At 44.6% G+C, this 22,543-nt stretch overlaps 1 protein-coding gene across 5 annotated transcripts; it reads left to right on the top strand.

The window, feature by feature from the left end:
• Positions 1-642: 642 nt before the first annotated feature.
• LOC121550546 (V-type proton ATPase 116 kDa subunit a1) lies at positions 643-22,515 on the top strand. 5 transcript variants are annotated; one of them, XM_041862850.1, is made up of 22 exons: positions 643-743; positions 2,407-2,576; positions 4,471-4,549; positions 4,667-4,764; positions 4,877-5,017; positions 5,772-5,854; positions 6,933-7,059; positions 7,310-7,392; positions 7,554-7,647; positions 10,274-10,486; positions 11,858-12,008; positions 12,367-12,506; positions 14,279-14,448; positions 14,567-14,657; positions 14,798-14,916; positions 15,144-15,360; positions 15,487-15,594; positions 15,705-15,815; positions 17,702-17,719; positions 18,237-18,354; positions 18,520-18,691; positions 21,285-22,515. In XM_041862850.1, the coding sequence occupies exons 2-22, from the start codon at positions 2,460-2,462 to the stop codon at positions 21,376-21,378; spliced, it is 2,544 nt and encodes an 847-aa protein (XP_041718784.1). In that variant the 5' UTR covers positions 643-743; positions 2,407-2,459; the 3' UTR covers positions 21,379-22,515. The 5 variants fall into 5 exon arrangements, with proteins under 5 accessions (XP_041718784.1, XP_041718787.1, XP_041718788.1 ...); XM_041862853.1 differs by having other exon boundaries at positions 4,877-5,005; XM_041862852.1 differs by having other exon boundaries at positions 645-743; positions 2,411-2,576.
• Positions 22,516-22,543: the final 28 nt, after the last annotated feature.

The following is a 22,543-nucleotide window of genomic DNA, read 5'->3' on the forward strand; positions in this document are numbered from 1 at the left end:
CATGGCACACTTAACCACTATGGCTACCACAGCATTCTGCAGTAATACGCCATCCCATCTGGTTTGGGCTTAGTGGGACTATCATTTATTTTTCAAAAGGACAATGACCCAACCCACCTCCAGGCTGTGTAAGAGCTATTTTACCAAGAAGGAGAGTGATGGAGTGCTGCATCAGATGACCTGGCCTCCACAATCCCCTGACCTCAACCCAATTGAGATGGTTTTGGATGAGTCGGACGGCAGAGTAAAGGAAAAAGCAGCCAACAAGTGCTCAGCATATGTGGGAACTCCTTCAAGACTGTTGGAAAAGCATTCCAGGTGAAGCTGGTTGAGAGAATGCCAAGAGTGTGCAAAGCTGTCATCAAGGCAAAGGGTGGCTATTTGAAGAATCTCAAATGTAAAATATATTTTGATTTGTTTAACACTTTTTGGGTTACTACATGATTCCATGTGTTATTTTATAGTTTTGATGTCTTCACTATTATTCTACAATGTAGAAAATAGTAAAAATAAAGAAAAACCCTTGAATGAGTAGGTGTGTCCAAACTTTTGACTGGTACTGTATGAGTTGAGGTGTGCGTCATCATCATCATCACCGTTCTGCATTCTCAGTCACGTGAGGAGATAGCCTCTGATTATGAAGGCTGGTCAGCTGACATTTCGTTGAGCGTTGTGTGTGGAACAGGGTTGCGAACAGCGTTGAAAACTGGGGAGCAGAAGACTAGTAGCTAGCTACAACAATAGTAAGAAATTGATGTTTTGGTGACAGTATTCGCTGTTCAATACCAGCATTGTTTCCAAAATATGGGTTTTCCGGTAGCTAGTTAGCTAGTAAAGCAAACGTTACGGATGATTCAGTGACATCCACCTCACTCAGTCTTAGCGAGCTAATGTAGCTTGCTAGCTTTAACTTGCTATGGTTTAAGATTATCTAGCTTTCTGTCAATAGACGTCACATAGCTAAATAACCTGAGTGTCAGTCGAATAAGAACATTAGCTAGCCATTTTGTACTCATTGTTGTTTTTGCTGAACAGCGTTAGCCAGCGTACGTTACCAGAAAGTTTGCCCAGGTCCAATAAGTGCTTCGCCTGCGCCATGGCTAACTAGTTAGCTAGCTTGCTAGTAATGTTAGTTAGCTCAGTTAGCCAGCGGTACAATTAATTGTCCGCGCATATCGGCTTTGCGTCGTCGATATACGCTGACAATTAATTCTACCGTTGGCTAGCGAATTTTAGAGGGAACTGCTTTGTTATTGTGTAGCTAGTTAACGAGTAGTGTTTTTAGTGTGTTTTGACAGCTGATCAGACTCACTGCCTGGCTCGAGCTGTCAAAACATGTTCATGCAGATATGCTAAATAAGCAGTGATCCTACTCTAGAGCTCCTCTTGCATGGACTTTAACGAAATAGTTTGCTAAATGTATCCCCACTAGTTGATCAACCGTTGTAGTTATAGTGTTTTAATATTGAAGATTTAGTCCTGCTTGACTGGTACAGCAGGTCATATGATGCGGCTTAATCCATAGCTCGCTAACTAAACCTGTTATGGCACTCGAGGCATTTGCACTTCAAGAACATCTGAATATGTGTGTTTAACTTACTTCTAATTAATATTGTGTGAAAACCTGTTGTCTGTCCTGAGTCAGTTTGCACCCTAGACTGAGAAACTCAAAACCTTGGCTTGGCTAGAAAATCTGTCATTGATTGTACAAGATGAGATGGGGGGCCTATTGTGAGATGAAACTCAATGAGGATCTACTGTCACATATGATGGTACTTTTAGAAGTATTATAGTGGCTACCCAGTTTCATGACAAAATAATGACTAATGAGCCAATCTGAATTCCTGCAATGATTATGGGGGCTAGTTGTCAGATTTTTTCAGTCACATGCCTGCTCCTTGCTCAAGTGTAAACTATCACACCATAGGGCGGCAGGTAGCTTAGTGGGTAAGAGCGTTGTGCCAGTGACCGAAAGGTCGCTGGTTCTAATCCCAGAGCCGACTAGGTGAAAAATCTGTCGATGTGCCCTTGAGCAAGGCACTTAACCCTAATTGCTCCTGTAAGTCGCTCTGGATAAGAGCGTCTGCTAAATGACTAAAAATAAAAAATAAATAAAATACAGACTGTTCATTACTGCTGTACAATTAGGGTCATCCTTACAACACACAGATTAGAAGAGGGTGCAGGTCTATGCTAATCTTTTTCTCTGAAATTACACTTCAAGTCAAAAAGTTAAGGCTATTGTTGTGTTAAAGGAAACAACACAAGGGAACTCTGTTGGCAATGTAGGCCTATGTATACTCAGTTGGCTGTCTTTTTGAAAACATTGGAGGCTCATCCCTTCTGGTAGAACTCAGCTTCTCCTGTTTACTGTGTAGGTGATGTTTTCAATATCTTTGTCCCTAGCTAGATATCCAGGAGGATCGCTGTGCTGAGCAGGTGCACCCCACTACGCCACCATGGGGGAACTCTTCAGAAGTGAGGAGATGACCCTGGCCCAGCTCTACCTCCAATCAGAGTCTGCCTACTGCTGCGTCAGCGAATTGGGAGAGATCGGAATGGTGCAATTCCGTGATGTGAGTCGTCCAGCCTTCTCTTCTTCCCTTCCTCATTGTGATGCTCTCTGGAGCTAGACTCAATGATTATTAACACTTATTTTCTTATTTTGAGGGCTATTCTGTCTGTCAATGGGTGGCATCTCATTCCTTCCATTTGCAGGCTATATAGGTCTAGAACAGTGTAATGTATGGCTGTTAACAAAGGACATACTCAGGAAGGAGGTAGATGAATATGGTAGTCTGTTGTAGTAACATCAGTCAGATGGTTGTGAAAGCACATACCTTTGCGTCTGCAACATTTTTATCATGTGCACATAGTTGACACTTCAGGCTGAGCATGGGAAAGAAGGGATCATATGGGGTGGGGGAAACAAACAAAGGCAGTATTTCCCGCTGCTAAATTGTTGCCGCCACTCAAAAAATGTATTATTATAATAAATTTTTGGGATGGTGAAACGTCTTCAGTTTAAACATAAATGACTAAAACCAGAAAAAGTATGTAGAAAATATAATGGACCTATACATTTTTTTTTATAAGATCATATTTGAGAACTAACAATCACCAAAATAAAAAATAGACAGGGAGAATTTCCAATAAATAAAACCAAATGTCATGGCGTGGAATTGCAGGAAAATTAACTTTAAATTGGCCACCTGTTGTTCCAGAAGAAACCCTGGAGTGACAAGTTATGATGTACACAGTGTACAAAACATTAGGAACACCTTCCTAATATTGAGTTGCACCCCCTTTTGCCCTCTGAACAGCCTCAATTCGTCGGGGCATGGACTCTACAAGTTGTCAAAAGCATTCCACATGGATGCTGGGCAATGTTGACTCCAATGCTTCCCACAGTTGTGTCAAGTTGGCTGGATGTCCTTTGGGTGGTGGACCATTCTTGATACACACGGGAAATTGTTGAGCGTGAAACTCCACAGCTTTGCAGTTCTTGACACTCAAACCGGTGTGGCTGGCACCTACTACCATACCCCGTTCAAAGGCACTTAAATATTTTGTCTTGCCCATTCAACGTGTGAATTGCACACATACAGTCCATATTCCATTGTCTCAAGGCTTAAAAATCCTTCTTTAGCCTGTCTCCTCCACTTCATCTACACTGATTTGAAGTGGATTTAACAGGTGGCATCAATAAGGGATCATAGCATTCACCTGGTCAGTGTATGTCATGGAAAGAGCAGGTGTTCCTCATTTTTTGTACACTCAGTGTATATTTGTAGCATTTGACTCATTGAGTCTTTGGGGGTTTTCAATGAGGTAAATACAGATGGGCAATGCCATGCTTCAGCCTATTTATTTGAAGCTGCTATGCTGCATCAGTTAGTCTATAATGCTTTTAAAGGGAATTTTTATTTCAGATGGTGTCAACATAATTTAACTTTCATGCATTTTGGAGTAGAATGTCCTTTTTAAAAAGTCACCAGAAGTGACCTTCTCACAGTCGTTCTCCCCAAAAAATACTCACGGGGGTGCATGCCCCCACACTACCCCAGCATAAGGACAACCTCCCTACCCCCCACACTAACTTTGCCACACTTTCTGAAAAAAATCCTAGGGAAAACACTGGAAGGGACTAGCTGTTGTACCCAGTATGTGTTATTATACCCTTTATTTGGTTGTACTACCTCTCCTCATTCATAAGACCATATGATATCTAACTGGTGTCAGCATTGCTTTCAGAAGATATGCTGTTTTCACACTGAGGTTTCCTGGATGAGTTATTGCAGTTTCACAAATATTTTTATAGAAGTAGCCTAAGCTACAATTTCTTTGAATACATCTTAGTGTTACAACGCAATGTTTGTCTCTAATTGACAGAAAATGGCAAATGGATTGAAGTCATTTTTATCCCTGCGATGGCAAAGGTTTTGAATAGTTGATATGTTTGCATTACAGTTGAACCCAGACGTGAACGTGTTCCAGCGCAAGTTTGTCAATGAAGTGCGTCGATGTGAGGAGATGGACCGCAAACTGCGTGAGTGAGCTCAAGTGTTTAACCCATTGCTTCACGCATTATACTCCCCCATATTTACAACAGTATCACTGCCTTTAGTTACCCCTAATCAGACCCAGTCATCTCGCTCTCTCACAGGGTTTGTGGAGAAGGAGATCAAGAAAGCCAACATTCCAATGGTGGACACAGGAGAGAACCCAGAGGTCCCCCTCCCTAGGGACATGATTGACCTGGAGGTAAATTCTCCCCGTTCTCTCACTCGTGTCTAAGAATCCACTCCAGTTACAAAGTGCTCAACTCACCATGTCCCCAGCTCACTAACTCCCCCATCACCCTCTGTCTCTATAGGCCACTTTTGAGAAGCTGGAGAATGAGCTGAAAGAGATCAACACCAACCAAGAGGCCCTGAAGAAGAACTTCCTGGAGTTGACGGAGCTCAAGCACATCCTGCGCCGCACCCAGCAGTTCTTCAATGAGGTCATCTCCACTGTACACAAACCGATTCACTTCTTACTCACAGCGTTTCTGTGGCTGCCTTATTGACTAGGCCCCTTGCAACTAAATAGTGTATCATAAGATTATGTTAACTTAGTATGGATCAGATGTCTGCTAACATTTGCTTTGTGCTTTTTGAAACACGCGTCCTATGTACTTTATATGGTAGCCTAAGGCCTGTGTATTTGTAACGGTTAGGTTATTACTTGCCCAACCCCAGACCAGTTATTCAAGTTTAATGATGCAACTAGGTTACATAGCTGAGTAATACGCCATACACAGATAGTCATTCTCATATGACGGAGACAAGACTACCTACTGTCTGTACCTTTTGACCTGCTTCAAATCCACTCGACTGAGTTTGCAAGCAAAGCTACTTGAACTTAGAATGTTATCACCTCTTTTACAAGTGCTTATGAGGTCGCATGGGGGTGAATCATTCAGCCAAATGTGTAATCTTTTTTGCCAATCATTTACTGTTCATATAAACATCAGCTAGCTGTTTACTATGTTTTATGAAGACCATCTCACTAGCCTGGCCTGTTTTGTTCAATATATCATCCTGCCCAGAGCTCAAGCCACTGAACCGTCAAACCTTCCCAGGTTGTAAATAGTTCCCCCAACAACAAAGCTAGGCAGTTGTTCCTGAAAACAGGGCTGCATTTCTAAATGTGTTATCACACGTCTAATTGCCTGAAAATATCTTGGTCAAAATGTAATGGTTGTCATTCTCTCCACCCCGCTGCAGATGGAGGAGCCCAACCTGCTGGAGGAGTCATCTACCCTGATGGATCCTGCTGAAGCAGGGACCCGTGCTCCTCTCAGACTGGGGTGAGTCTGAGTCCTTGGTCCACTCTATTAAGGATGGATTAGCCATCTCCTCCAGACTTAAAGGTCAATAAAAGGACCGCCATTACATTAAACCATCTGTTCCTTCCTGGAGGTGGAGTCAGTGTAACACCTAACCAATGGTTTCGCCCACACAAGCTCAGGCTGTCAGATTAGTCGGCCAACTAAGGTCACTTGACGGAGTGTGTGTGGCGGTGCTGTGTCTTTGTGTGTACTTAGTCCCTAAGCTGACAGCCCACATGCTCTGTCAGTATCGGTGGCCAATTGTTTCCTAATTACTATTAATGGTTGGTAAGAAGCCAGTACTACTACTACAGGTGCTACCACTCTAGCTTGTTGCTTGACAGTACGATGTAGCTCTCTGTTTATCAGGGTTCTGTGGACAGAGAGTGTGAGCAGATGGACAGAAATGATGATGATAAGCAGTTGTTTACAGAGCATGCAAACACCAGCAACACAAAATGGATACATGGACACAAATACAGTCTAGAAGGGGGACTTCAAAGGTTGTAATCTATTTGCAGACAGAGACGAAGAAAATATGTGATTAAATGTCATTATAAAGACACAGCAAAAGAAGTAAGCAAATCGGGGAAAAATTCACAATATCAGAAAACCGTAACTAAAATGGCTTAATATTGTGGTTGGGTGGCAGAGCTTGGAACTCATTTGGTAATGGATTGCTAGGTACGGATGGGGCCCTAGGGCTTCCCATCTGAAGTCTGTCTATGTTTGATGCGCCTCCTTTGCCCCTATGCCCTCAGCTCCCATTCCTATGTCCCCCACTATTCAGAGAGGATGTTTTCATCAGCAGTGCTCCCATCACCAGTGTGAACAAACAAAATCAATGACCTCCATCCTTATGTGCCCGGGGTACATTCTGTCAGGCCGTTGCCATACGCACTGATCTTGGATCAGCTACAAGTTGAGCTGCCATTTAGGGACCGAACTCATTGCAAATATCAAACACCTTATTTTGAAGTAAGGTTGAGATGAGGGATATACATTTCGTAGCAAATCTACTGTAAATGCTGATCCATGCCTTATCGTCCTCCTGTAGGTTTGTTGCCGGGGTGATCGGCAGGGAGCGCATCCCTACGTTTGAGAGGATGCTGTGGAGGGTTTGCCGTGGTAACGTGTTCCTGAGGCAGGCAGACATTGAAGACTCACTGGAGGACCCTGCCACGGTCAGTAACTATTCACTGATACTAGTATAATAAATTGGAGGGCTTAGGGGAACAAAAACTATGCAGGATTTTGTGACGTATACTGTTGTACCATGACTGCTTGGTGTCATTGCGTGATTGTCATATGAGTGGCATTGATGTCCTTATTCATGCTTCCTCATCCATACCCTTTATGATAGAGCAGAAGTATCACTATCAGGCAATATTTTGTCTCCTCTTCACTTAACTCATGTTGATGTTTCCTCTACAGGGTGACCAGGTCTATAAGTCTGTGTTCATCATATTCTTCCAAGGAGATCAGCTGAAGACTCGGGTCAGGAAGATATGTGAAGGGTAAGGGGCAGTGATTGGTTGACAAATTCAAGGAACACTAACCAATCTAGACAGAGGAATGTTGGAATTGGTTTTCTGTTCCCCTCCAGGCACTCTGGGTTGATTGGTTTTGTTAAGACATTCTCCTTAATTGATCAACCCCTCTCTCCTTCACCCCTCAGGTTCCGAGCGTCACTGTACCCATGTCCAGAGACCCCCCAGGAGAGGAAGGAGATGGCTGCAGGGGTGGCCACCCGTATCGATGACCTGCAGATGGTACGACCTGCCTGGCCTGTTGTAACACAGGGAGTCCACCCACACAGTCAGCCAGACAAAACTAACAGATATTTACATTATATAATGGCTTGTTACATTCATTAAATCTAACAGATCCTTACAGTTTTCCTGAGAAATCACCCTGTTTTCATATGGGTTAGTCTTTCAATATCTCTTTCATATCTGTTTTCATTGTGAACTTGATCTGGGCTCTATCATGGCTTCTGATCAGTGTTCTGTTTTCTCTGTAACTGTATACTCAGCTGCCGGAGGCTGTGGTGGTGGGGAGGGGAGTGGTATGTGACCGCATGTGGCTAATTCAAAGGCGGTTTTAGTCTACCATTCTGAAGGTAGAACAGTGACCTTTTTTCTATTGTTGAACATGAGATTAGTCTCACCTTTTGACCTGCTTTTTGGATGGATCTTTATTTACCTTTTTTCTGCTAACGTTAGACGTTTGCATAGTCAGGTTTCTTGCTCTGCGTTTTGCTGATGCAATCTCCACGGAAATTTCAGTTCCACTTTCTACCACTGCTATTTCCTCTGTACTAAGCCCTCAGCCAAATTATGATGAAGTGGACGGAAAGACTGACACTAGTTCACCCAGCAGTGTTTGCCGTAATAGATCGTTTATTACACAAGACCACAGAGGAGATTAGATGTTTGCTGATCACATTAGGGAGGCCTTCAAATTGAGTTAACTTCTGTTTGTGTCTGCAGTGCTCATATCATCTCAAACGTTCTGGCTTCAGAGTGTCTGTCTCACTTCATCTCTTTGGCGGTAGTGGGCGTCAGCATCAATGGGCTGGGTGGAGCTGGGTGTGAAAAAGCTACAAGGAGCGGTCAGAAACGGTTGTCATCTGTGCCGTGCCAGGCCCATGAGGTGGCTGAAATGGATCTGCCCCTGCCAGTTTGTGCCAGGCGCTGGTGATGGAGGCACCAGTGTGATGTTAGTGGATAAACTCTCCCGCCCACACACTGGCCTGGCTTTGGGAGAGCACCTTTAAACCTGGCACAGTGACTCACCGCTCTAAAACGGTGGCAAAAACAGGCACGGGACTGGGAGTGAAGGCCAATCCCAAAACAAACACACACACACACACACACACACACACACACAGAGCACCTCTTTGGTATTATAATCCAGTGTGTAACACCCTGTCTCTTTGTGCCAACCGTGTCTGGTGACCCAGGAACAATGTCTGTCTCAGTGTTTTCTGGCTTTTGCAGCTGTTGAGCAACATGTGAGCTGTGATCTTTAGAAGTCCAGTCCTCACAGACAGAACTGTAGTTTAGCCTACCATGGAACAGCAGCGCTGTATGGAGCAACACCATCCCTATACTAAGAGAAACCCTATACTCCCTCTGGGAATACCCACTTCTGTTATTGTGTTGTACTGTTCTGCTCCAAAGCCCTACGTAGTCTGGTGGTGTAGACTGTTTACACTTGGATGGATAAGAGGCATCCTTTCCTTGTTTGGCTCGGAGGAACCCTCACTCATTCGCCTCACCATATAGGAAACCAGTTGATCATCAGGGTGGTTTACACAGAGTTCAGCTGATTAGCCACCCACTCTCTCACCCACTCCACCCACACTCACATAATGACCACATTTACTACTCACATTCTCGGCTTAGCTTGAAGTTTTAAAAAATGAGTCACTCAACATGCCACTTTTCTATGGTATACAGACAGTCAGTGGTGTGTGTGTGTGTGTTTAGGATCTCTGTGGCTCAGGATCAGTCACAGCCCCCAGTCTGGACATTATGTTTGGCAGGCCTCCTGTCTGCCAGAAATGTTAACATCCTCGCATTGCCAGTAAGTGCCTGGGACTGCTTGCCTCGCTGTTTGAGGGGCCACTGTTATGCCTGTCGCTACGGGGGCGGGATTGTTGTCGACAAGAGAGAAGGGTGAGGGTGGAGGGGTAATGCCCGGCCCGCTAGTTTGGGAGTGAACAGAGTGTGTGGGCGTGAGAGGGTCTCGACAACGTGGGCAAGAGTGTGTGTGGGTGTAGGGTAGCGGCATGTTAGCAATCCGTTGATCATAAGACAACTTGATATGAGTCAGTGCTGCATACCTGAGAATGCCTCCGCCGGCTCTTACGGGAAACCCTGCTATCCTGGGTCAGATATAACCCCTTATCAAACTTGATCACACAGTGCACACTGCCCAGCAAAGCCTTCTATTAATATGAACCATCTCCACAAATAAGAAGGAAAACATGATTCATTGCAACAGCATTTACAGTTCAATGCCACTCCCCACACAGTTATAGTGTTGAGTGGAAACTGCCAGAGGATTGTCCTGATGCCACAGTTTCTGGTCCTGGCCTACATTTAGGCCTGTATGTGTTAGTTTTCCAATTGAGGTCGGTTTAAGTTAGACATCACTTTAAATGCTCAGAGTGCGAATGTGTCAATTGAGAACTGCCTGCAAACTTTGTCAGAAAGTCACATGAACAGTCGGTAGACTGTCTAGGACAGAGCACCTTGCACCTTAGCTAGTTGCACAGTGGGATATATTCTGTACCCAGCCACACAAGGTTTCAACTACAGTAGCATCCTAGTCATATCTCGTCTTCATCGATTACCTCAGCTCGAACCCTAATCTCCCTCCCATCTCCAGGTGCTGAACCAGACGGAGGACCACAGACAGCGGGTGCTGCAGGCTGCAGCCAAGACCGTCAGGGTGTGGTTCATCAAGGTGAGGAAGATGAAGGCCATCTACCACACCCTGAACCTGTGCAACATCGATGTCACCCAGAAGTGTCTGATCGCCGAGGTGTGGTGCCCCGTATCAGACATGGACTCAATCCAGTTCGCCCTGCGCAGAGGCACGGTGAGTTGAGTGGACACCTGTCTAGACTAGAGGCATGGAGGTACATGAAATCCTATGTGAAGTTTTAAGTTGCATCCCAAATGGTGCCCTATTACCTTTAGAGTCCATAGGGTTCTGGTCAAAAATAGTGGGAATGGGTGCCATTTGGGATGCATCCTTAAGGATTATACATTCCAAATCTATTTAATGGGAACATTTCTATGAGACTGTTTAGGTCAAGTTCATTGATAGAAACACAGTAGCATTAAGAACCAGTGAGCCTCGTAGTCACCTCTTAACCCAGCTGTGAGGTCATTATGCCTAGACTCTGCTAGGGCGTTAAGACGTAACAGATCCAGACTGAGAGACAGTGCTAACAGGGCGAGGAGAGGCACTGCGTGAGTGCTGGATATGTGAGGATTTTACACCTATTAGGAGGCCAGATTCCAGCGGTATCAGGATGTCATGCTGTGGTACACCAGGGAGGTCGGGCATTAGAGGGGTGGTTGGAATGGAGCGGATTCAAACAATTATGAGGGGCTTGGAAGGAATGAATGTCTTCCCTTTTTTACCTTGGTCTGTTTGCCACTCTCTCCCTCAGAGGGAGGCTTGCACAGACATAGGAAGTAGGAACACACACAAACAGACATAGGCACACACACTCCTGGTCCTGTCCTGTCGTCCTGTCCTGTCGTCCTGTCCTGTTCTGTCGTCCTGTCCTGTTCTGTCGTCCTGTTCTGTCGTCCTGTCCTGTCCTGTCGACCTGTCCTGTCCTGTCCTGTTCATGCCAGTAAGGGCTTAACCCTGTCACGCACAGCATTCACTCTCCATGCTGCATTTATCCCACCAGGCTATTTTTACCCCACACGTCTTGTTGAGAAACACAAGGACATACTGCCCTTAAAACACACAACGATTCTGCTTCTATCTCAGCCATCAAAGCATCCCTTGGACAAGCTGTTGTCCTTCACTCACAGCAGGTGTGGGAGATCAGATGATACATGTAGTGTGATAGATTCATCGCCAAACCAGCTGTGGAAATGCATCTGTCATATTAATCTGATTTATTGAAGATGTTGCAGATCTGTGTGAGTGATGGAGGTATGGAAGGTCCCAGTGCCCAGTCTACAGACTAATGGGGAAAGCAGGAGGATTCCTCTCATTCCTGAGTGCTGAGGAGATCCCAGGCCATCTGACAGTCGGACTCCGGCTGGAACAACGCAATATCCCTTTATTAGACATGTTCATGGGAGATTGAGCTAGCTGGGCAACTCCTGCTGTTCTCAATGCCTTGTAGGGCTGAAAACCTTTACAGGGAGTCGAGGTAAACTGAGTGGTGGTGTTGTGGTCCTCCTGACCATTCTCTGACCGTTTTTCTGTCTTGGTCTCCAGGAGAAGAGCGGTTCCACCGTCCCCTCCATCCTCAACAGGATGCAGACCAAGCAGACCCCGCCCACCTTCAACAAGACCAACAAGTTCACCTCGGGCTTCCAGAACATCGTAGACGCCTACGGTATCGGCAACTACCGTGAGATTAACCCAGGTAACCACGTCTGACACAATCAACCTCCTCTCGCTCCATCCTTCATTCCCCTTTTTATAATTTAACTGCCTATTGTTCAGATAAAAGGTATTGTTTCATGTACCTCACTAGGCAGCAGACTTTATTTTCTAGGGATCTCATAACTCACATAATGTATCCAGCTGGCTAGATCACTGCGCCAAAGCAGGTGATAAATGTTCACCCCCGGTGCCAAGTCTATTTCCCCCATTATCACCCCATCACTGTTGATCATGCTGTATTGTGTATCATTGGTACGTGTGTCAGTGTGAGCTTGGGTTGGTTCAGTCTCCCATTCCTCCATGTGTATGCTCATGAGTCCCTCCCTCCCTGTCCCCAGCCCCATATACCATCATCACCTTCCCCTTCCTATTCGCTGTCATGTTTGGGGACCTGGGCCATGGGGTGCTCATGACCTGCGCTGCCCTCTACCTGGTCCTGAGAGAGAGCCGCCTGGTCGCCCAGAAGAACGACAACGAGGTATGGCCGTCACTACCCCTGCCATCAGCCCACCAGCTTCATCCCTCACCCCCTATCCAGCCTCTAGCGCCATTACTGGTGACTAAATGGGCTTGGTTACCTCTCCGCTTTAGACAGATTATCTCTACTATGGCCCTAACACTGTAGTGGCATCATGATGGCCAGTTTGTTTCAAGTTGATGCTTTTGGAGTGTGAATAAATAACCAAATCCTCTTTATGGCTAAAACAAAATGTAACTGAGACCAGAAACATTTGTATTTTTGTCCTGAGATTCTAACAGTGTAGCGTATCAAATCAAATTTTATTTGCCACATGCGCCAAATACAACAGGTGTAGACATTACCGTGAAATGCTTACTTACAGCCCTTAATCAACAATGCATTTATTTCTTAATAAAAAAGTAAAATAAAACAACAACAAAAAAGTGTTGAGAAAAAAAGAGCAGAAGTAAAATAAAATAACAGTAGGGAGGCTATATACAGGGGGGTACTGGTGCAGAGTCAATGTGCGGGGGCACCGGGTAGTTGAGGTAATATGTAAATGTGGGTAGAGTTAAAGTGACTATGCATAAATAATTAACAGAGTAGCAGCAGCGTAAAAAGATGGTGTGGTGGTGCAAATAGTCCGGGTAGCCATGATTAGCTGTTCAGGAGTCTTGTGGTTTGGGGGTAGAAGCTGTTGAGAAGCCTTTTGGACCTAGACTTGGCGCTCCGGTACCGCTTGCCGTGCAGTAGCAGAGAGAACAGTCTATGACTAGGGTGGCTGGAGTCTTTGACAATTTTGAGGGCCTTCCTCTGACACCGCCTTAGAGGTCCTGGATGGCAGGAAGCTTGGCCCCAGTGATGTACTGGCACGTACGCACTACCCTCTGTAGTGCCTTGCGGCCGGAGGCCGAGCAGTTGCCATACCAGGCGGTGATGCAACCAGTCAGGATGCTCTCGATGGTGCAGCTGTATAACTTTTTGAGGATCTGAGGACCCATGCCAAATCTTTTCAGTCTCCTGTGGAGGGGAATAGGCTTTGTCGTGCCCTCTTCACGACTGTCTTGGTGTGTTTGGACCATGATCGTTCGTTGGTGAAGTGGACACCAAGGAACTTGAAGCTGTTCCACTACAGCCCCGTCGATGAGAATGGGGGTGTGCTCAGTCCTCTTTTTTTTTTCCTGTAGTCCACAATCATCTCCTTTGTCTTGGTCACATTGAGGGAGAGGTTGTTATCCTGGCACCACACGGCCAGGTCTCTGACCTCCTCCCTATAGGCTGTCTCATCGTTGTCGTCGGCAAACTTAATGATGGTGTTGGAGTTGTGCCTGGCCATGCAGTCATGGGTGAACAGGGAGTACAGGAGGGGACTGAGCACGCACCCCTGAGGGGCCCCCGTGTTGAGGATCAGCGTGGCAGATGTGTTGTTACCTACCCTTACCACCTGGGGGCGGCCCGTCAGGAAGTCCAGTATCCAGTTGCAGAGGGAGGTGTTTAGTCCCAGGATCCTTAGCTTAGTGATGAGCTTTGAGGGCACTATGGTGTTGAACGCTGAGCTTCCGGTCTGTGTGTGGATGTTCAACATGAGTGCAACATACAGATAGAAATATGCTATGTAGAACAAACATGCCTCTCTGACATGTAGAATAAGGAATCACGTCGGCTCTATTTGTGGATTTTCTGTCTGCAACGTTCTACAATGTTCGTGTCACTTCCTGTCTGCGGGTGTAGATATTCAACATGGTGTTAGAATCAAACAGTGTAACGTGTCACTTCCTGTCTGTGTGTAGATGTTCAGCATGGTGTTTGCTGGGCGCTACATCATCCTACTGATGGGCATCTTCTCGATCTACACCGGCATCATCTACAACGACTGCTTCTCCAAGTCCCTCAACCTGTTTGGCTCTGGCTGGAGCGTCAGGCCCATGTTCGACCCCCGCGCTAACAACCTCACCTGGTCGTAAGTATCCCTCTCTGCCTGGCTCATACTGTCTGTGGATGGGATTAGTTTACCTACTGTACCTTGTTGGCAGTGGCCTCTGTAAGGTGATGATTCATGCCATTTTTGACATTCTCAGGTTTCAGACACTTGATGAAAACAAGGTTTTACAGTTGGACCCCGCAGTAAGAGGAGTCTTCAATGGACCTTACCCCATTGGCATTGATCCAGTGAGTACTCAGATAGTCCCTGTGAAAACAATAAAGATGGATAGTGAGCTAAAAAAAGTGTTATTTTGATCAATGTAATAGGTTACATTTATCATTATTCTGATTTCATTGTTTTAACTATGTTTGACTGTGTTCTTCAGATCTGGAACATCGCCACCAACAAGCTGACCTTCCTCAACTCCTTCAAGATGAAGATGTCAGTGATCCTGGGTGTCATCCACATGCTTTTTGGAGTGTCTCTCAGTCTCTTCAACCACGTGTGAGTCACGCTTAACCTATGTTGTTTCACCTCATTTAAGTTAAAACTACAGTCCTTGCATATAGAGCACTGTCTATGCATTTCAAAGGGTTTACATTTCCCCAGCCTTATCCCTCTGCTGTCTACCAAAACAAGTGGTGGGGCTCTTTAAAAAAAATTATAGTTTTATCCCACACTAACTTTAAGGAACCCTGACAGTTTATTTCCTGTCTTGTTCTTTTCTGAAGGTATTTCAAGAAACCCCTGAACATCTACCTGGGCTTCATCCCTGAGATTGTGTTCATGGCCAGTCTGTTTGGGTACCTGGTCATCCTGGTCTTCTATAAGTGGGTGGCCTACGACGCTCGCACCTCCAGAAATGCTCCCAGTCTTCTCATCGCCTTCATCAACATGTTCCTGTTCAACTATAAAGACCCCACCAACCAACCCCTCTATAGAGGACAGGTGATCATTACATCCATCCATTCTTTCATCTGTCCATTTATTGAGCAAGCCATTTTATGGTGGGATTATGTGTGAAGCCCCATACCCATCTAACATCCCTCTTTCTCATGTCCTTCCCCTCTATAGAGGGTTATTCAGACGTTGCTGGTGTTGATAGCCCTGGCGTGTGTTCCCTGTATGTTGATAGTGAAAACCCTGGTTATGCGGCGACAGTACCTCTGGCAGAAGAACTTGGTACTGTAATAACATCTGCCCTCCTACACAGATTTTGTTCCATTGGGATCTAGAGTGTAGAGTTTGACCCCCAACAATAACCCCTGTCCTCCTCTTGTCTGTTCCTCCAGGGCACCCAGAACTTTGGGGGGATTCGGGTGGGGAACGGCCCCACGGAGGACGAGGCTGAGATCATCCAGCATGACCAGCTCTCCCAGCACTCAGAGAATGACGAGCATGAGGTGAGAAACCAGGATACCCCCACCCTCCACTCTATTGGCCTAGCATATACTATATACGTGACCAGAGTAGTCTATTATAATGTTGGCCCAAGACTTAATATCGGAATCCATTGGACACTGCTGTAGGCAATATGATCCAGACCTAGCCCAGATGGAATAACCTTGAATAATGAAGTCATCAGCCACATATAGAAACCCAACCCATGGACTTTACGTTACCAGAGCTCTCATATTCCCTGCTTCACTAACAACAGCATAGAATACGTATTCATTATAGAAGTGGGATCTGGTAGGAGCAAATGAAACTGACCACAAAGCTAATCCAGCAGCTCTTATTACTCCATGTGCATTATTGTAATGCCTGAAAAGCAACTTTAAAAATGTAGGTGAGATTTCAGAGTAGTTTTAGAGTTGATTCAGTGTGACTGTTTACTGTCTGGGATTGTTCGGTGTTCTCTCCCTCACCTTTTCAGTAGTTTCTGATAAACGTGAAACAAGACAACAGGCTCCTGTGAACCTCAAACCAGACAAGCTGTCAGTTTGTTGTGGTTGCTGTAGCTCTCATAACAAGCCAACAGGAAGCAGTGATTGAGGTTTACAGACGGAGCTTGCTCTTTTATGGTTCCGGACACCCAGGACCTTTTGTTGATTTATATAGCAGCTTTCAAAGCACTTCACACAGATTCCTCTCCTATAATTTTTGACCTTTGAAGTGGAGAGGCATTTAATTTGATTGGAGATTACTTTATTTAGCAATGTTAGACTCCACAGTCCATGTCACTATAAACTCTATGGCCTTGGACTAGAAGAGATATCTAAATGATTCAGTGGACATGGCTGTGCTGAAACAAATCTTTTAATTCTAGTATGTTGTATTCATTTCCAAGATGCTTTAGAGCCGTGTGATATCGCATGTTGATAATGCGAGCTCTGGCTCATTAACAAAAGGCATTCAGTGAATGGATTGGAGTGGTTGCATGTATCACCATGCAATCCGCTTCAAGCCATTTATTAATTGCATAGTGTGTTTCCAGTTCACTGACCAAACTGTGCGTGTATGTTATGTGTGTTTGGAGTTGTGCAGCTCCTCCCTCTGGCCAGCAGGTGTTCAGGCAGGCAGGGTGCTAAGTAACTAACACAGTAAATATAGCATTTCTGTTTTAACATGGGGCAACTCATTTTAACAGGCCACCTTTACAGAATTCCTGCGTATAAACTACTCGGGTCATCTGGTCAAGTATCCAAATTATGCTTACCATGTTAATCCTCAACGACAACTTAATTCATTCATTTGTGTTAAATGGGGAAATACCATCTTCTTTGGTCTTAGATATGGTAAATAGCTATACTACCGTTAACTAGGTTTAAGCTTTAGTTAGCTTTGCCTTAACCAGCTCCCCTGAATGGCTGAGCAGGGTATAACCCAAAGGCCAGTCCCACCTGCTGTCACTGTCAGAAGTGGGTCACCAACCCCATTGGTCACTACATTCCCCATCACTGTCTCCCCCTAGCAACCACAGACACAAACACAACAACAATATGCCAAAGACCAAAGGCCTATAGGAGATATATCTGGAAATGTCACAGTAGAATGTTGTCACGAAATACTAAGCATGCACAAATGTATGATTTTGGAGGAATGGCTATGCATCACCTAGATACCAGTGCCATAATGTTTTTATGCAGTCCCTTAAGAAACTTTGTCAGTAGTTTCGATCCAGTGCCTGTGACGACTGCAACACCTAACCACCTTCTGTATATTATACACGTCCATTTCCTGTGTTCAATGTCATTGTTTTCTCCTGTTTCTCTCATCACTGTGTTCTGTTGTGTGTCCTGTCACATGTCACTAACTAAAACCTAACCTGTTGTCAATTGTTTTCAAGGCCCCCGAGGAGGAAGTGGTAAGCCAGGCACTCATGCCCCATTCCCCCTCCCCTCACCCCAAGTGCATGTCTTTCTAGTCTGTCTCTAAGCCTCTGCTTGTGTGTGATAGTGTGTATCTCTGTCCTGTGTGTGTTCTGTCCCCTGAGGCTGTTGACTCTGGTGTGTGTGTGTGGTCTGTGAGTTGTTGCTGTCTCTGGGTGTTCAAGGGATTCTTCTATCACGCAGCAGTAAACTGGGCCGCACTCTTAGACTAGTGCTCACTGTCTGCCCCGATCCTAATTTGTCTGGTTCATGGGTCGTAATGAAGGAACTTCTTGGGAAACTTCTGCTACAGAGATCTGACTAGTGGGTCAGGCTGGTGTTTCTGGAGCTGTTTTAATCTAGTGAATGTCTTCCTCAATGTGGTACTGTTTAGCCATGCACTTAATTGTAGATGGAGGACCTCATTTGGACCGGAGTCTCCCGGTCCCTGTACTGTTGTGTCCCTGTCACCTAGGGGTTCATACCGGTGTGTGTTCTCTCTCCGTCCTCCAGTTTAACTTTGGGGACGTTGCTGTGCACCAGGCCATCCACACCATCGAGTATTGTCTGGGCTGCATCTCCAACACCGCTTCCTACCTACGCCTATGGGCTCTCAGCCTGGCACACGCACGTGAGTCACACACACAGTACATAGCAAGTACATAAACCTCTCTCACGCTCTCTCCTCTCTTGCTCGCTCTCTCTGAGACATACTATCTTCACCCTTTTTGGTTTCTCTTTGAAATGTTCCAATAAAACATCTGTTTTCCTTCTCTTCCTCTGTGTGATCCCACAGAGCTGTCAGAGGTGCTGTGGACCATGGTGATGCACATTGGCCTGTCCTCCAGGAGCTTTGGGGGTTTCGTTGCCCTGTCCATCATCTTCGGGGCCTTCGCCGTCCTCACTGTCTGCATCCTGCTCATCATGGAGGGCCTGTCTGCCTTCCTGCACGCACTGCGTCTGCACTGGTGAGAGACACACTGCTCTCTCTTGCACATAGACAACATAACATGTTTGTTCAGTCTGTACTGTGAGTCACTCATATATGCTCCCATGTTATCAGTTAACACTGAGTATGAGTAGAGTCCTTGCTGCATTGCTCCGTGTCTGTATTAAGGATGTGTTGAAATCCTCAACGACCTGTTGGCTCCGACTCAAATTAAGGTACCTCTAGTACCTTCCCTGCACTTAACAGCCACTGTAAGCTGTGGAGGGCTCCATCTTCTGCTAGTCTGGATTCCTCATTGACTTGGGTAAAGGAAGGAGCATGTCTTCAAGAGTTTCCTCTGTCAGGGGGCATGGTGGAGTGACACAGCCCTGTAGCTGGTATCTATGGTAACAGCTGTTTTAGCTCTAGGGCCTCATCTGAGTGTGTGTGTGTCTATGGAGAACAGAGCGTGTCTCTCCATCCCACTGGTATTAAGCAGACTGGTGCTACTGGGAGCTGTGGTTTTCCAGCTCCCACCACCAGCTCTCTTTCCTGGCCAGGAACCTGGAATCTCTCTGCATCCCATAGAGCAGTGGAGCATTGACTGCTGTGTGTGAGATGCTGGCTGGCCATCATGGAGAAACGTATGTTGTCCCATCATTAGGGGACAGGCTCCTTATCTGGCGTCTCAGAATAGCCCGGTTGAACTGGAACTGATCATCCACTGGCACCCTCACAAAGCACAGCACTGAGTCAGTGACAGACTCATCACTGTATTTACCCAGCACATAGGAATTCTAATGCTCCACTCTCACCTAAAGGCCCTTAGGGAAGGACAAATAGGAAATGAGGCCTTCTGAATCTGAGCTTTTTTTTTGTTGTCCAGTGTTTTAATGTATTTTTCTTAGTGGTTTCTAACTAACACAGTTGTAAATGTGAGTGAACTGCCAAAGTAATGTCAGACATCTGTCAAATTTATAGCAGTAGTAAATGTTGATCTAGCTGAGGCTGTGGCCAACATGCATACATACTCACTCCTATTCCGAAACCATCATTTGATCCAGCCAGAGAGATTCCTCCAGTAGCTGAGAGAGGAGTCACCCCTTAAACACTTCTTGTTCTATTTTAGATGCTGACATTTTAACTTCAAACAAAAACTGCCTCTGTACTCCAGCACTTTGGATTTGAAATTATACAATGAATGAGGTTAAAGTGCAATATGTCAGCTTTAATTTAAGGGTATTTTCATCCATCTCGGGTGAACCGTTTGAGAAATTACAGCACTTTTTGTACATAGTCCCCCCATTTTAGGGGACAAATTCACTTGTATTAAAGTAGTCAAAAGTTTATTTGGTCCCATATTCCTAGCACGCAATGATTACATCAAGCTTGTGACTCTACAAACTTGTTGGATGCATTTGCTGTTTTTTTTGGTTGCAGATTATTTTGTGCCCAATAGAAATGAATAGTAAATAATGTACAGTGGGGAAAAAAAGTATTTAGTCAGCCACCAATTGTGCAAGTTCTCCCACTTAAAAAGATGAGGCCTGTAATTTTCATCATAGGTACACGTCAACTATGACAGACAAAATGAGAAAAAAAAATCCAGAAAATCACATTGTAGGATTTTTAATGAATTTATTTGCAAATTATGGTGGAAAATAAGTATTTGGTCAATAACAAAAGTTTCTCAATACTTTGTTATATACCCTTTGTTGACAATGACACAGGTCAAACGTACAATATGATTTTCTGGATTGTCTGTCATAGTTGACGTGTACCTATGATGAAAATTACAGGCCTCTCTCATCTTTTTAAGTGGGAGAACTTGCACAATTGGTGGCTGACTAAATACTTTTTTTTCCCACTGTATTGTGTCATTTTAGAGTCACTTTTATTGTAATTAAGAATAGAATGTTTCTAAACACTACATTAATACCATGATTATGGATAATCCTGAATTAATCGTGAATAATGATGATCGAGAAAGTTACTCACAAATATCATACCCTCAAGACATGCTAACCTCTCACCATTACAATAACAGTGGAGGTTAGCATTTTTGGGGCGGTATCATCTCAAATCCAAAGTGCTGGAGTACAGAGCCAAAACATTTGTCACTGTCCCAATACTATTGGAGCTCACTGTAAATCAGTTTTCAGTCCAGGGAGCAATTACGATCTCAGATTCATAGAAACACAAAGCATATCTCTTTTTCTTTGTTGCCATAAATGTTCTAAAGGAAAGTAGTGCTAGTTGACTAAGTTTGACCTTTTCCACTAAGCGTATTCTAGTGAAATATTATAGCGCCTACCCAGATGAAAATCTACCTCCTCCAGACGTAGGGAGGAATGACAAGCATGTCTGCTTCCTCAGTTGAAAGGTCATCCAACTGGCTTTGGCTTGATACAATCATTAAGGGTTACCAATACTGCAGCCTCTGGCCTAACATCGACACACCTCAAAGAAACTCCAGTTTAAAGGAACTCCTCAGACTAACTTCCAAAATATTTTTGTATAACCGTTGATGGTGCTAGACTAGTATGTCTGTGTAGCATTGATCTTTGCAATGATTGATTTACTTATTGTAATAAGCCTGACGTTAAATGTTGCCTCTCTCTTGTTCTCTTCAGGGTGGAATTCCAGAATAAGTTCTACGTAGGCCAGGGCTTCAAGTTCCTCCCGTTCACCTTTGAAAGCATTCTGGAGGGAAGGTTTGAAGACTGAACACTGCACTGACCACTGACTCCTATAACCTCATTCTGTTCCGCTTGACAGCCAATGTGGTAGTGATGTTGGTGTGAGGTAGACCCCACCCATCCTGGGCATTGCCACAGGAACCCATGTAATTGTCACTGAGCTCACGGGTCAGGATCTTGGGTAAAATAGCTCTTTATGAAAATCTGAAGTTAATGACATCTGTATTTCCGTGGTTGTTTTGTGTGTGTTCTATAAATTATTTAATGCATTTTTTGTTGTGATACCTGTCCAATTATGTGTTTTAAACCTCACTGTGAGAATTGCACTTCTGATCATTGTAATCAAGGACTAGCTTTCCGGTAGTCTAAATTGAGTCATTCTGCAGATTTGTCATTGATACAGTAGATGTCCATTGAAAATGAGAGAAAATGGCACCAGGCTCAGATCCAGTAAAGGAGATTCCTCGGTCTTTAAGTGTGTTTGTTTGTTTTTAGTTGTCCCTTGTCCTTACCAATATCTCCCTCTCACATCGCTGCTCGTATTAATACACATTTACACAAAACACATTGGAAACATTTTCACACACTCATTCTCTGAAGCACATAAAATCAGACCTCTACTGTAAAAAGGTCTAAAGGGAATGAATTCTACCATACAATGACTCATCCTGATAACAGTTTCTTCTCTATGCGATGCAGTGAATTGAATCTCTTATGTACGAGGTAGATCTTGACACACGTCCTGTCATTTTCTGCCGTTTTGACCTGCGTTCTATACAGACTGCTCTGTTTTCGACGACATATCTGTGATATGCAGTGAACTATGGGCAACCTGTCTGTCACGTGTCATCATATTAGTGTGGAGTATTTAAATGGTGTGGGAAGTAGCTGGATTTTCTGTGATAATCCATAACTGTAAGATTATCGGTCATTGTGTGTTGATTTGTCTTTGTTCTACACCTGTTAATTAATTTTCTGTAAATGTTTACACTGACTGTGTAGGCCGGTGAGAGGGAAGGACAGACCACACAACAGGATTATGTAAAGGGGATCTGTCTATTGTCATAATTGTGAGATGTCAACTACATCTGTATAGGAGGGTAGTTGCATTGAGAATCTGTCTGTATGTGTTTGTCATTAAAGACGAAAGAGCTGGTTAAACAAATACGTATTACAATTCTTCTGGCTGGGAT

Source organism: Coregonus clupeaformis, chromosome 35 (assembly GCF_020615455.1).
Source record: "Coregonus clupeaformis isolate EN_2021a chromosome 35, ASM2061545v1, whole genome shotgun sequence".
Lineage (NCBI taxonomy): Eukaryota > Metazoa > Chordata > Actinopteri > Salmoniformes > Salmonidae > Coregonus > Coregonus clupeaformis.